At 44.9% G+C, this 14,062-nt stretch overlaps 2 protein-coding genes across 2 annotated transcripts in view; one reads left to right on the top strand and one right to left on the bottom strand.

The window, feature by feature from the left end:
• LRBA (LPS responsive beige-like anchor protein) overlaps window positions 1-14,062 on the bottom strand; it is a 351,536-nt gene that overhangs the window by 147,374 nt on the left and 190,100 nt on the right. Inside the window, 2 exon segments of the mRNA XM_083520191.1 lie at window positions 5,944-6,080; window positions 8,621-8,767. Coding sequence (XP_083376317.1) covers window positions 5,944-6,080; window positions 8,621-8,767 — 284 coding nt within the window.
• On the top strand, window positions 372-2,964 carry MAB21L2 (mab-21 like 2). The gene has a single exon (XM_083520128.1). The coding sequence runs from the start codon at window positions 1,252-1,254 to the stop codon at window positions 2,329-2,331; it is 1,080 nt and encodes a 359-aa protein (XP_083376254.1). The 5' UTR covers window positions 372-1,251; the 3' UTR covers window positions 2,332-2,964.

The raw sequence follows: 14,062 nt of genomic DNA on the forward strand, positions 1-14,062 counted from the left end.
CCGCCAAATTGCTGCATGGAGTCGTTCTTATAGGGGCTATGGCTCTTCCTCCCTGGCTTTCCAGGGAAAGGGAGCTTCATGTTTGTTTGCCACATATGTGTGTGCGTGCGCGCAATCTGTGCATGTGCCTCAAGCATCTCTCCAGCGTCTTCCCCTTCTCTCCCCCGCCCCACTCCCAATACAATACGCAGTAGTGGCGGGCCCAGCAGCAGAACGTGCACACCGCCCGGCCATGCGATTGGCTGGCCCTCTGACAGCTCGGCCCGCGATTGTAGGATTCCGGAGCTCCGCCTCCGTTCGGAAGGACCTTCGGACCATTCATAAACTAAACAACACTCTCCGCAAACCCAGAGACCTCCAGACGTCCAGGCCGGGAGAGGCGCAGGAAAGTAACCAGAGCGGCTGCATCCAATTCCAAAGGTGGGAGGGGGAAGGAAGCGGAAAACAGGAGGAGTGGGGGGGGGGCGAAATCCTGGAAAGCGGAAAACTACACACACACACACACACGCACACATACCAGCGCGCGCGCAAAGAAGCTCAACTCGCCAACCTTGCCACTGCTCCAAGAGAAGATACGTTTCCAAAGAGAGATTCGCCTGTAAACAAAATCGAACCGAGGGAAGAAATGATCACAACGCGCTTTCACTGGCTTGTGTTTAATAATAAAGAAATAAGAAGCAGGGGCGCCCGGCAGCAATAAGTTTCCACTCCGGTGGCTTCTTCGGACCAGGCCTCCAAGAAGCGATCATCGCCGCCGCCTCCCTGTCAGAGGAAGGAGGCGGCCAGAAGCGCCGGTGCCAGAGAGAAAGAGAGGAGAAAGAGGGAGAAAGAGAGCGGATTTCTGCTTCTGGGCACCGGGCGCAAGCTCTCCCTCATCGCCGCCGTTTTCTCCTTGGCCGCCGATCGCTTCTTTCCCGCTGGAAGCCAAGTTGCGCGAGTGCGAGAGAAGTTTCCCCATGAAGGACTGAAGCCCTCTCCGGCGGCTGCGCGCAGCTCCAATGTGAACAAGGAAAGGAGCCGGCCGCCAAACTTTGCCGCCCGAGGAAGCGGGCTGCTGCTGCTGCTGCTGCCGCCTCCTCCCCCCACCCGCCTGCCTGCCCGCCGGGGGTGGTGGTGCTGCCCGGTGCTGCCCACTGGCGCTGCGGTGCTCGTCTGGAGCAGGCTTGGCGTGCGCGGGCGCGCGCGGCGGCGGCGTTGGATCCGTCCACGTACTGCGAGAGCCCGGTGTACAGCCCGGACGTGTGCCCCAACATGATCGCGGCGCAGGCCAAGCTGGTGTACCAGCTGAACAAGTACTACACGGAGCGCTGCCAGGCGCGTAAGGCGGCCATCGCCAAGACCATCCGCGAGGTGTGCAAGGTGGTGTCCGACGTGCTCAAGGAGGTGGAGGTGCAGGAGCCGCGCTTCATCAGCTCGCTGAGCGAGATCGACGCGCGCTACGAGGGCCTGGAGGTCATCTCGCCCACCGAGTTCGAGGTGGTGCTCTACCTCAACCAGATGGGCGTCTTCAACTTCGTCGACGACGGCTCGCTGCCCGGCTGCGCCGTGCTCAAGCTGAGCGACGGCCGCAAGCGCAGCATGTCGCTCTGGGTCGAGTTCATCACGGCCTCGGGCTACCTGTCGGCGCGCAAGATCCGCTCGCGCTTCCAGACGCTGGTGGCGCAGGCGGTGGACAAGTGCAGCTACCGCGACGTGGTCAAGATGATCGCCGACACCAGCGAGGTGAAGCTGCGCATCCGAGAGCGCTACGTGGTGCAGATCACGCCCGCCTTCAAGTGCACGGGCATCTGGCCGCGCAGCGCGGCGCAGTGGCCGCTGCCGCACATCCCCTGGCCGGGGCCCAACCGCGTGGCCGAGGTGAAGGCGGAGGGCTTCAACCTGCTCTCCAAGGAGTGCTACTCGCTGACGGGCAAGCAGAGCTCGGCCGAGAGCGACGCCTGGGTGCTGCAGTTCGGCGAGGCCGAGAACCGCCTGCTGCTGGGCGGCTGCCGCAACAAGTGCCTGTCGGTGCTCAAGACGCTGCGCGACCGCCACCTCGAGCTGCCCGGCCAGCCGCTCAACAACTACCACATGAAGACGCTGCTGCTCTACGAGTGCGAGAAGCACCCGCGGGAGACCGACTGGGACGAGGCGTGCCTGGGCGACCGGCTCAACGGCATCCTGCTGCAGCTCATCTCGTGCCTGCAGTGCCGGCGCTGCCCGCACTACTTCCTGCCCAACCTCGACCTCTTCCAAGGCAAGCCGCACTCGGCCCTCGAGAGCGCCGCCAAGCAGACCTGGCGCCTGGCCAGGGAGATCCTCACCAACCCCAAGAGCCTCGACAAGCTATAGAGGAGCGGGGGGGGGGAGGGGGTTGGAAAAGGCCGGGAGAAAGAGGGGCAGAAATCAAAGACTGCGCAGAACCCGAATTTAAGACAAAACTCTTATTTAAAAACAAGAAGAGGAACGGGGAGCAGCGGGCATCCACTCCCCACCAAAGCGCAAAAAGGACTCCAAGCCTAGCAGCGGGCACCGGCGCTCTCCCTCTCCCCTTTTTTTAAAAAAAATATATAAATAAATTAAAAAGACACTTAAAAAACAGCGGCGGAACTTTAGGACAGCCAAACGAAACCCGAGGTACATTTCATTTTTCTCTTCCCTCTCCACTCCCCATATTAAGTGTATGTCATTCGTTCCCCCCGCTTTTCTCTTTCTCTCGTTCGTCTGCCTGAATGTTGTCACGAAGTGGGGGAGGGGGAGAAACCAGAATTATTTAACTATATGTACTTTTTTTTTCTTTTGAAAGAAAGGGATGGGGGAAGAGAACCGAACAGAAAGTCCCCAGACACACACGGAAAGTTTACTGATGCTAAATGTATTTCAGTGCCAAGTCAGATCATGCATCCTCCCCCTTTCCCTAAGCTGACTTGTTCAAAACAGTAATAATAATAATAATAAATAATAAACAAAATGGTTTTAACTTTACATTGCCTTCGTGTGGGTTTATTCTAAAATTCAGGCAACGGGTAGGCTGTTATTTCCACTTCTCAGTAAAGAAGGGATATCTCTCTCACATAAATATCTATGGATGGAAGGGAACAAAATAACACCATGTTAATGGAGATCTCTGGGGGGAAACCCCCCAGTAAATATCTTTTTAACATCTCTGTTTTCTCTTACAGAAGATATGTAAATATTCAGGTGGGGAAAGAAGCATTTATACTTAAAAACAACAACTTATGTATTTGGTAATATTTGGGGATGCATTAACAGTGGCTATGAGATTGAGTATACATTCGTTATGTGAAGGAGAGGATAATTTCTCTTTGCACGTGGGCTTCTCATTTATTAAAGCTGAGTAAGTACCCAAGTCCAATTTGACTTTGAATTTCAAGGCCATATAGATTTACTCTTGAATTATTAATACCCTACAACTAGTCAATTTATTTGCTGCAAACATTTGGTTTCCTCTGGCTTTTATGTAGACCCTGCTCAGGAAGAAAGGACATAGAGCAAAATACAAAAGGGAACTAGACCTTAACAGGGGGGTTTTATGTTATGCTAGCATCCCCAGGACCATGCATTTCCATATTAAAATGATTTGCATTTGAGAAAAGGAATTTCCAATTGTTCTAGTGAATTTGTTCCCCTTTTTTATTTATTTAAATACTTCCACATTATGGCTTCAGGCTTTATACAAACAAAGTTTAGATTTTCACAAACACACACACAAAAACTATTTAGACCGCTAGGACATTTTCCAACATGTTTTCTCTAAATGTGAAACTCTATTCTAAAATATGTTTACTTGGCAGTAAGTAGCATTTACTTCAATGGAGCTGTGTGCAGTGAACAGGAGCCCCAGCATTATGGGTATTTCATTATTCCAGAAAACCTTTTTTATTATTTGAATGAATTCTCCCCCCCAAAAAAGTGTGTTTTTAAATTTATTGAGGACGTATTTGAAGTAGGTGCCCACACACAGACAAACCTATAACTGAAGAGGTAGAGTCCTACCATATTTCACAAATCATCTCATACCATTAGAAAACTAAACATATTTTCTACCTTTATATAAATACATCTACTTGCACAACAGCTCTGTTTTGTTTTGTTTTTTCCTAGTGCAATGTGGCTTCATATTCAAAATCTTTTTTTTTTTCTGAGACAAATTATTTAAATATGGCTCCAAATAAATTGAGGCGCTCCCCTGCCTCACTCCAAGAGCAAGTCTGAGCTCAAAGTACTACAGCTTGCTTGTTAAAAACAGCCTTGTAGTAGGAATATAAACTTTGATGTTATCAGCATCAATGCAGCATCCAGTTCAGGTTTTATTTCAAAACTCCTGTCATAATGTTTTCTTTCCCAGGAGTTTAGAAAAACACACAGAGAAGCCGAATTTATCAAACTGAGGAAGGCCCATTAAATAGGCATCTGAGCAAACGTCAGGATTGGTATTCAAAGGGGAGATGTTGTTACTCAAGCTCTAGTTACCCATATCTTCTGGGAAAGGGGTGGGGGAGAAGAGAAAGGGAAACATGGGGAAACGCCAGCGCTTGTAAGAGAATGATGTCGCCTTGTTGCATGACTTCATAACCAAAACACCAGTAAGCTTCGAGAGTTTTCACCAAAGGAAAAGATTAAATTAATAAACCTGGATACTTTTAGATGATCCCTATCTCTACCGCAAAGTTAAAAAGTACAGTCAGTTTAAGCTGCCTGTTCATTTTAGTTTTTAAGATGGAAAAGGAATAGTTGTATCCTTCAAAGGGGAGGGGGAAGATAGCAGAGGGATCTCACCCTACATTACTCCTTGAATGATGCACAAGGGCTGAACAGCCACATTTGATTAATATATACTGTAGCTTCCTTTATTGTAATGAGTTCTAAGAAATAGGCTGCGTTAGTATTTTACAGTATGTCATCATTGATAACTGCTTTTTCGATTTTAATATCAAGCAGCACCAAAATAACATGCAAACAAATGGCAGCTACTTCTCAATTCTAAACCTTTTACTTTCACCCTAATACTTGAAAGTTTATGTACTTCAAAGAAAACTTCATAGTTTTAATTTGCTACTCTTATAAGTAAAATAAAAGTTTTAAAAAACAACTGCAACATTAAGAAAGGTCTAGTTCAAGTCCCCACTGTCCAGTAACCTTTTCAGAAAGATGTATTCAAAAAAATAAAATTGAACAGAGATACAACAAAAAAGTACCCACTAATAGAAATACATTATACAATTTTGTCTTTTTCCCCCCTGAAGAAAGCACTGTATTTTAGCAATTGCTTTGGTGAAATTTGGGAGACATTTATCTACCATAACACATTTTAGGAGGAAAAGGCACACTCAAGTAAAGACATTTTAGTATTATGAAAACTACCTAAGTGAAATTCTTATAGTAGTCATTAACACTGTGAGCAAAAACAGTTTTATGGGGATGGGAGGAATGACTTTTATTACCCTTGCATTTAAAGATCATTATAATCTGAACAAAGCATTGAGTTGGGAAACTGAAGCACAACACAAAATATATTATTAAAATATATAGTATCAAGTGGCAATTATGTTCTCTGAATAAGCATGTGCAAACTCTTCAGCATGCTACAAAGTAATACAAAGCAAATGCAAGAAATCAGTGAGCACCATAAAAAGTTGAGGTAAAACAAAGGCTTCAATAGATAACACCACTAAACTTTCACACATCCTCTTGCTCTAATGCAGTTTTATTCAAAGCATTTCCCAGGAGGCTTCTGCCCTATGAAGTAATTAGCGCTGGAACTGGGGTGAATTGTTTTTCATACTTACATGAGTGCCACCAGCACAAAAACTCCGCAAATGACAAACTCACAAATATGAGAAAACTTGTGTCCAGTGGATTTAGAAAGTACTGGGTGAAAAATTAAAGGCTTCTTGTAATTTGTCACAAGGGTTAGTACAAGAGGGGTCAATGATCTCTTACCTTGGGGTCAATTTTCTTAAAACTCGGCTCTTCTTCATCTACCTCAAAATACAGTTCAGAGGCGGTGATGGAAAGTGTGCCCTTCACTACTGCACAAGGGGCCACAAGCTGAGCTGGCGTAGACAGACTAACAGGACCTACCAAAGGGAAAGAAACAAAAACCACAGTCCAGCAACTTGTTAACAGTGGTCTCCGCAACAAGCACAAAATGTTGCACAGATATAAGTGTATGTTCTTCTTTTTATTAGCTCGCTTTAATCCAATGACACCCTCCACAAAAAGGACTGGATTTAGAAATTAAATTCTTATAAGTCCCCAGTCCCCCGCAAGTACACATGCAATGCATTTGCTGCACTTGGGACTGCCAGACATTTGAACAACTACAGCTGCAAACAATGCAAACAATTATGTATGCCATCTAGGTGGCTATTAGATCACCGAGCTTCCTTCTTCCAGAAATTTAGAAATATTTCAGAACCGAATACCTCATGTTCTAAACAATAATGCAAATTGCATAAAAAGGAAGGTTGGATGGGAAATATTAGTTTCACATATGTGTGTGTAGATTTGGGGGGAGTGGCAAACCAATTTGACCCAGATTTCCTGATGATTAGCTTATTTAGAAAGTTGCTTATGAGTTCTGTACATGGGTTTTTATTTTCATGCATGGCAGGGATCTATTGTTCAGAAGTTAAATGCTACCCATAGCTAGAGACTGAGACGTATAGCATTTGAGAAGTGGTTTCAGCTTGCCTTTTAAATATTTTTCAAGGAATCCACACACAGTGTTAGTGCAGCTTAGGGACTGTGGGAATAAACAGCTGGAGCGTTGGTTTCCAACTGAATGAATTTTTATTGGAATAATCACATCTCCACAGGGTTTATCACAGAGGCAGATCAGTGTACTACTCAAAACAATAGGCTGGGTACAGATCTAACAATATGCAGGCCATTATATAAAGCAGAAAAGTGGGTTATATTTGTCATCCAACTCATTAAAAAGCAGGGAACACAGAGACCACGGAAGGGCATATTTGTCAGCTGTAGGCCTTTGTTTAAAAATACTGTAAACTGCATGTGTGACACATTCCCTTTTGCATTAATAAAGTGTGTATAAATGAGGTGCACACGCTTAGGTAATCAATGGGTGAATAACTGCCAAAAAAATTCAGATGAATTGTCATTTCTGTCAATTGTTAGGAGGTGTGATGGTCTTTAATCTTGCATCAATCTCAATGTGTGCCAGTAGCACAATAGAGGAGATGCTCTGCTGAGATCAGAGCAGCTTTGCCCTCTATTCCCAGCGTACAAATACATTGTGTTTGCAGATGGGCATCCGAGAGCTGCACTACCTCCATGATTTCCCAAAGCTCATTCCCACAAATGGATGAAATAAGCAGCTATGTGTTCTTTTGCTGTCTCCCTTTGCCCTCTGTACATTAGCATGTAATCCAGGGAAGAAATAACATTTTTTCAATCACTTTCAGACATTCAATTACAGGGCAAGCAGACAGCTGCAGAAGCCAGGGCAGCTCAGGTCCCGCTGAAAACCCCTGACAATTTCAACTTCATTCGTAACCCACACTACTTTATTAGCAAGGATTACTTCTTAATCCTATTGCCATTGTCAAGATTATATAATTAAACTCCCCTTTCACCTCTATTACAGTATGAATGTATTAGCAGAAGCAACAAATGTAGAAGGGGGTGGAGAAGAGGAGGACATGGAATGGATGCTCTTGCAGGGGTGTTGAAGAACAGGTTCATGGAGAGCTTCTCTATTAAATTATGTTGCTGTTTTACTGATTGGTGCAGTGCTTTGACAGCAGACTATATTTTCATGTTTAGTTTTTATTATAAGGCACCCAACAGATGATGCAATAGGCAATGAACTGAAACAGAGATTTTTAGATTTTTGCGCATTAATAAAAATGAATAAGCCCCCATTTCCACTTCTTCCAGCAAAACAGAATTTAAACACAAGGGATATTCTTGTTTTGGGAGCGGACCAAGTGATATTTACCTAGACCCAAAATTCTACACTATTCACCCCCAGATTGCAATTCCAGTCCAGTGCATAGGGGGCTTGGCTATAAACCTCTAAAGCAGAAAAACGTTGTTTTGTTCAGTTTGCAACCAAGCCAATCTATTATGGTAAGAATAACCTGTTTCTCAGTTTTTTTAAAAAAAGGAGTAAATGAAGGTTTAGACTTACACAAAGGAGGCTGGCAGAACAATTAGCTTAAAAGAATTACGGAATGATTGCCTTTGATGCAGAGGTGTTTTGCTTTTGAACAAATATATAAATACGCTTTATGATTTACTTGTTCAGATTGCCTTCTTGTTCCAATGCGCCATAACACTAGTGTCAATGAGGTGGGAGGGGGGAAGCTAGCATAATCTACTTTTGTATAGGATCTGGCCTGACCATATATATATATATATATATATATATATATATATATATATATCCCGGTTAAAATTAATAATTTAAGTGGCAATATAAAGGTCATTTCCCCTATTCAGAAATTTATCTTCATTAATACAGTTATGGGAAAGAGCTATCTGTCCCATGTCTTCCCCCCCTTGCAGAGAAGATGTTGCCAAGGAGGAGGTAAAGGAGTAAGGGGAGGGGGAACCAAGTCGGAAGGAGCAGGTAATAGACAGCTGAAGTTACCAGTTAAGTTCTCCAGTTCCTTCTCTTCGATGGATGACAAGGTATCATCGTCGCCTTCCAGGAGAATTTCGCTCTCAGAGTTCTGATTTCCTAAAGCCTGACTCTTGATGGACTGCTTTCCTTTAACAAGTACATCTTCATCTGGAGCTGAAATGAAAGAGAAACGCGGCTGTCCATCAACTCGGAGAGGCAACAGTTACGGGGAAGGAAGGTCGGGGAGGGGGGCGAGGAATAACCTTGCTTATTGCACACATGCCGGAGACTCAAGCAAAGAGGGGCTCAGCTGGGAATAAATCCGCCAGCCAGCCGCCTCTAACCCACGCTGCTTGGGAAGCGAGTGAGCCGGCAGAGCTACTTGTAAACCGATTAACACAGCCAGGACTGAGAGCTTTTAGCCCTACTTACGTGATATTTGAAACAAGCATCCCCCTTCCAGTATTTTTAATTTTTTTACTACTACAACAGCAAATATCCCTACCCAAAATAATAATAATAAACCACAACTCACCCTGATAGCAAACTTATACCTCTATAAATTAAATCAAAATCGGAGATTTTAGGAAAAGGGAACGAACTAGTTGGGTGCGTCTCAAGAAACCAAGACTGCAAGTCTATACCTGGCAGCAAGCCCCGTCGGAGTCAGTGGACCTGCTTCGGGGGGGGCATGCATGCCCCCCAGTTGTAAAATGTGATCGAGCATCTTTATGTGGGGAGGGGGTGCGATCCATAAACCAGCAAAGCAAGCGAGGGAATCCAGCACCTCTGATTAACTCAGGAAGGAAGGAAGCACTTGGTGGGGTTGTCGAATTTTTAAAATTATTTCTTTTTTGCCCCAACCACTTTGGTTTAACTGCTCTATGGCTAGGAATATTCTTTATTCAGGGGGAGCCAATTCAGACCTGGTGGAACCCAGACACAGCAACGCCTTCCACATCACTCCAAACTCACACCGATTCTCCCATCTGAGGACTTAATAAAGATTCCCACAGCTGCCTCGCTCGCTTCTCGGGCCGGCCAAGGAGCTGTGGACTCCGCCGGCTGCCAGCTCCTGGAAGGGGCTCCTTCGCCTTACTGCTCTCGAAGCCTGAGAACGTGATGGCTTTGCCCGACGGGGGCTCCGGCCGCACTGCAGCCCCGGCCGCACCCTCTAGGCTAGCCGGCCGGCCACGTCCTCAAGGGACGTCCCTCGCTGCTCTCTGGCTGGGCAGCCACGGGCAAAATGCAGCCGGACTCCCAAGGCGGCCCCGAGCCACAAACAACCCGCTGCCACCAGCCGTGGAGGGGCTGCTACAAAGGGCAAGCCAGTAGCGTCCTTCGCGCACCGGCCCGAGGGAAGCCCCTTCGGACGTGCGGGGGCTACAGCATGCCTGCGACACAGGGGCGATCCTGTGCCTCATTTACCCGGGAGTAACCCCCACTGCTCACAGGTCTGCCTTCGGACTCAGTATGAGAGGACGGCGCCGTTAAGGGGAAATCGCATAGGGCAGCTTTGGGGGGGGGCGTGCACGGTTGGCGAAGCTTCCTTTAAGGAATTTTGGAAAGTTCTTTTCTGCGCAATAAACTTGGAAACAGGGGTGCCAACTTGTATAAAAAATGGGGAGGGGGTAGCCCTTATAAGTGATCACAAGTCGCGGCGCATGTACAGCATTTGAACAGACCATCAACCTTTTTTTGAGAGGAGGCCCCCTCAAATTTTTTATTGAGGGGGCGCGAATGGACCTCGGCCCCTGGGCGTTTGCGCCTATGCTTGGAAAGGTAGGAGAGCTACGTGGCTCAAGGCTGGGGAACCAGATTACGTCTCCCAGCTCTACTCCGAGGGAAGCTGATCGCGTTAGGACGTCGTCCTAGGACCTTCCCTCGCTCGCTTCGCTCTTCGACAGCGAGCAGGATCCAGCAAATCCACACTAAGCCCCCTTTTAGCCTGTCCTCTTTGAAGCTTCGAAAAGGTGCACCTGCATCACGGAGAGAAGAAGCAAGGCAATATTTCAGCAGGGCGGCACTGTTTGCCCTGAATGTTTCTCTTTTTTGGGGGGGGGAGTGAAGGGCAAGCGGGAGAAAAGACCCACACCACGGTAGAACTGAACCAGCATTTCCAAATTCCATATAACTCTACCCCAAAGCTGAACAGACTTTCCCTTCTTTTGTCTAGCGCGCATTTTCTACGGAAACTTCGTCCGATAAAAGCTACTTCGAGCAACAACCTCGGCCGCACCTTTCGTGTCTCGGTGTTACACAGAGTCAGGCCAACTTTTTCAAATCAGGAAAGGGGATTCATAGTTCTTTCCCTCCCCCCATGTCTGCACAACAACAACAAAATCAGAGTAGCTGTTTTTATCTCACTTTATATATATAAAAAAGGGCTCAAAGTCTTAAGGCAGCAGGAACCGTCGATAATTTTACGAAATCAGCTCCGGGCTGCAGAAGCTGAGCTCTTTTATTTATTTTATTTTTAACAGGCGCCGGGGGGGGGGCTCCAGTGGTCCCTCTCCAATATGCGCTACCGGTTTGCGTGGTTTTTTTTTCAAAAAGAAAAAAGAAGAAAAAGATCGTCAACAATCCTGTGCAGAACGATAAATGCCAGACTGCCACATGATTTGAAATGCTCAGACGGCGACATGGAGAGAGCCAGAGCCCCTCTGCCTGTTTACTCAGCACCACTGAATTCACTGACACTTGCGGGCGAGGCAGCGCGCAGGAGGACTCCAGCCTTTTAGAGAGCGCAAGCGAATGATATGTACAGAGAGGCTACCAGGCGCTTCAGCATCGACGGGGACTTTCCCTCGCACCAATAAAGGGACGAGTCCTCTAGACGCACACGCACTCCCTGGAGTACAAACGAATAGATTTGGCTATGCGCGCTCTGGCAGGAGGGGAGGAGGAGGGTAGCTTTACTACATACACACACAGCATCCCCTTCTGTATAGAGGGAGCGCCAACGCCACCCCTCCAGCACAGGAAGTCACTCTAGACTTACACAGAAGCTTGCACCTTCAAAGGATGCGGGAGGTGAACGGAAAGGTTATCAGCGTTAAGAGATCTGTGAATTTTTAAACACTACAGGGGCTCAAGCTAGTGGAGAGTGCTTAGGTTACCAAGGCTGCAATCCTATGGACGCTTAATTACGCTAATTGGAAAGCAACCATCTTCTAGCCAGTGCCATTTACGTTGGACTATACGTACAAGGCTGCAATCTGATCACACTTACCAGGAAAGAAAGCCCAACTGAACCAGGGTCTTACTTCTGTGCAAACGCTTGACAGACTGGGCTGAATTTACAGCAAGCTTGTACTCTCTCATCCCAACAACACAGAATCCAGCATAATCTCAGACTCTCCAACCAAAACCAGAATATTTTTAATGTAACACATTCTAATCAAGGGTACATGGCAGGAATGCAACGATAACTATCAATACCAACTCTTTTAAAATGCATAAACCCACTGTGTGTTTATTTATTTGGACAAAATGCATCTTGAGTTTCAGGAGAACACCACACACACTCCTATTCTGTTCCAAACTATGCTGTCTTTCTATGTTTAAATGCATTTTCTTCTTATTTTAAACTGACAAGAAGAAACAGATAGGAGGCAGCAATTCACTACTTATCTCACTATTACTCTCCATGTTGCAGCTGGAGAACATAGGAAATGTATTCAGATTTCTATTACTCAAAAGAGCTGCAAACTTGTGCATAATTTTGGGTAGCCTTAAAAGCAACATATTGGACTATGTCTCCTTTTGGAATCATGCCAAACACATCCCGGCTAGCCAGTTTCAACACGTTGCTCATTACTTTTTGATTATTGCCATACATGGCTTGAGGTTCCAGGGGCTTATTTTTAAAAAACCTTTAATCTGCAAACATTTACAGAGGAAAGCAATCCCTAGTGGCCATACATAAAGCTTAATTGTCTCTGTAAACATGTGAACATAAATTTCAAGTAAAACTTTACATTAGCACAATAGGCAAACCAACCATTTGGGTACCTAAGAATTCAGTTTTTAAAAGACAGAAGTTTAATCTGCAATAAAAGGCCATTTTTCACCTCACACATTTTCCTACAAACAAACAGCTTTTAAAATTTATTTGTAAATGTTTGTTTACACTACTGGTCAAAGGGGAAGAGAATTTTACACACACACACTTTCTTTTTCTTCGTTCAAATGTACCAGTAGATATAACTAAACAAAACTCTGGTTCTGGAATTATTCAATGAGAGTTGAAAAACCTCTTGTCATGGAAAATATGCAGCTGATATTTAGAAAGGTTTTCCTGTAATTAACTCCCCCTTGAGGATTTTAAGTTAGCAGCAGTAAAATTACCTACAGTATTCTAATACACAACATATGCACTAACATTCAATTCTCAGTGGTCTAATAGCTTTCCGAAGAAGAATTTTATTTTTAATTAAAATAAGATGACTACTAGGATAAGCTAAAATAAAACAAAACAGATAATGAACATGTTTATAAATTCTGACAACATGTGTCTGTAGCTTGGTACACAATGCACTTTTAAAATCAGCACTTACATGCAGATGTTTGAGAGTTTCACTTTATTCTGTACTTTGGTGATCTTTCTGTCTTAATTACACTAATGTTCTCATTTAAAATTACTGGTATCTATTTCATTTATTTAAAATTCAGTTTGAAAGTCAAAATGGGTCAATTACAGGAATGTTTCTGGTAAAATTTCTACAGGTGTTAATAATTTTCTCTAGCTTTCTTTTGCCAGAATTTCCCAATAATATAACAGAGGATACTCCTATGTAGTCAATTTACTAGGATACTATTATAGGATGTAAAATACACTGGAAACGCATATGCAAGGGTTCACAATTTTCCCATGTCTATAGGCTTGCTGTGGGTAAGTAACTCTAGCAGACTGTGTAAGTATTTTGGAATTCACACTGTTACTGCTAAAGTTCTCATTTATAGCTGGGTGAAGCAAAAGTCTCAACTCATGGCAAGAGCTAACAGGCATCCCATCTGGCATGTTGCATATTTTGCTATTGCACTCTTTCTTTGAACACCAAGCACCAATCATACCACCATAAGCATTCTTTTAAAGAAGTATTGTTCATTTCAAACATGGTTCATGTACATGGAGCTGTTCTTCAAACTAACCTAAGATGTAAAAGAAAACAACCCTGCGGAGTGCATAAAATTTAGTTCTGGTTCTAGATATGGGTTTAAAATTTATGCCATACAAATGGATGGCACACACCACAAAATGAGCAACAGGGCCCCCAGTATAATAAATATTATATATATACAAGTAGTATGCGTGTCTAAACACAACTATATACAGTGGTACCTCGGGTTAAGAACTTAATTTGTTCTGGAGGTCTGTTCTTAACCTGAAACTGTTCTTAACCTAAAGCACCACTTTAGATAATGGGGCCTCCTGCTGCCGCCACGCCGCTGCTGGACGATTTCTGT

The sequence above is a fragment of the Podarcis liolepis genome (assembly GCF_965112155.1).
Source record: "Podarcis liolepis genome assembly, chromosome: 9".
In the NCBI taxonomy this organism is placed as follows: Eukaryota; Metazoa; Chordata; class Lepidosauria; order Squamata; family Lacertidae; genus Podarcis; species Podarcis liolepis.

Coding starts and splice junctions, on each gene's coding strand:
- MAB21L2 (XM_083520128.1), top strand. CDS start 1,252: ATGATCGCGGCGCAGGCCAAGCTGGTGTACCAGCTGAACAAGTACTAC.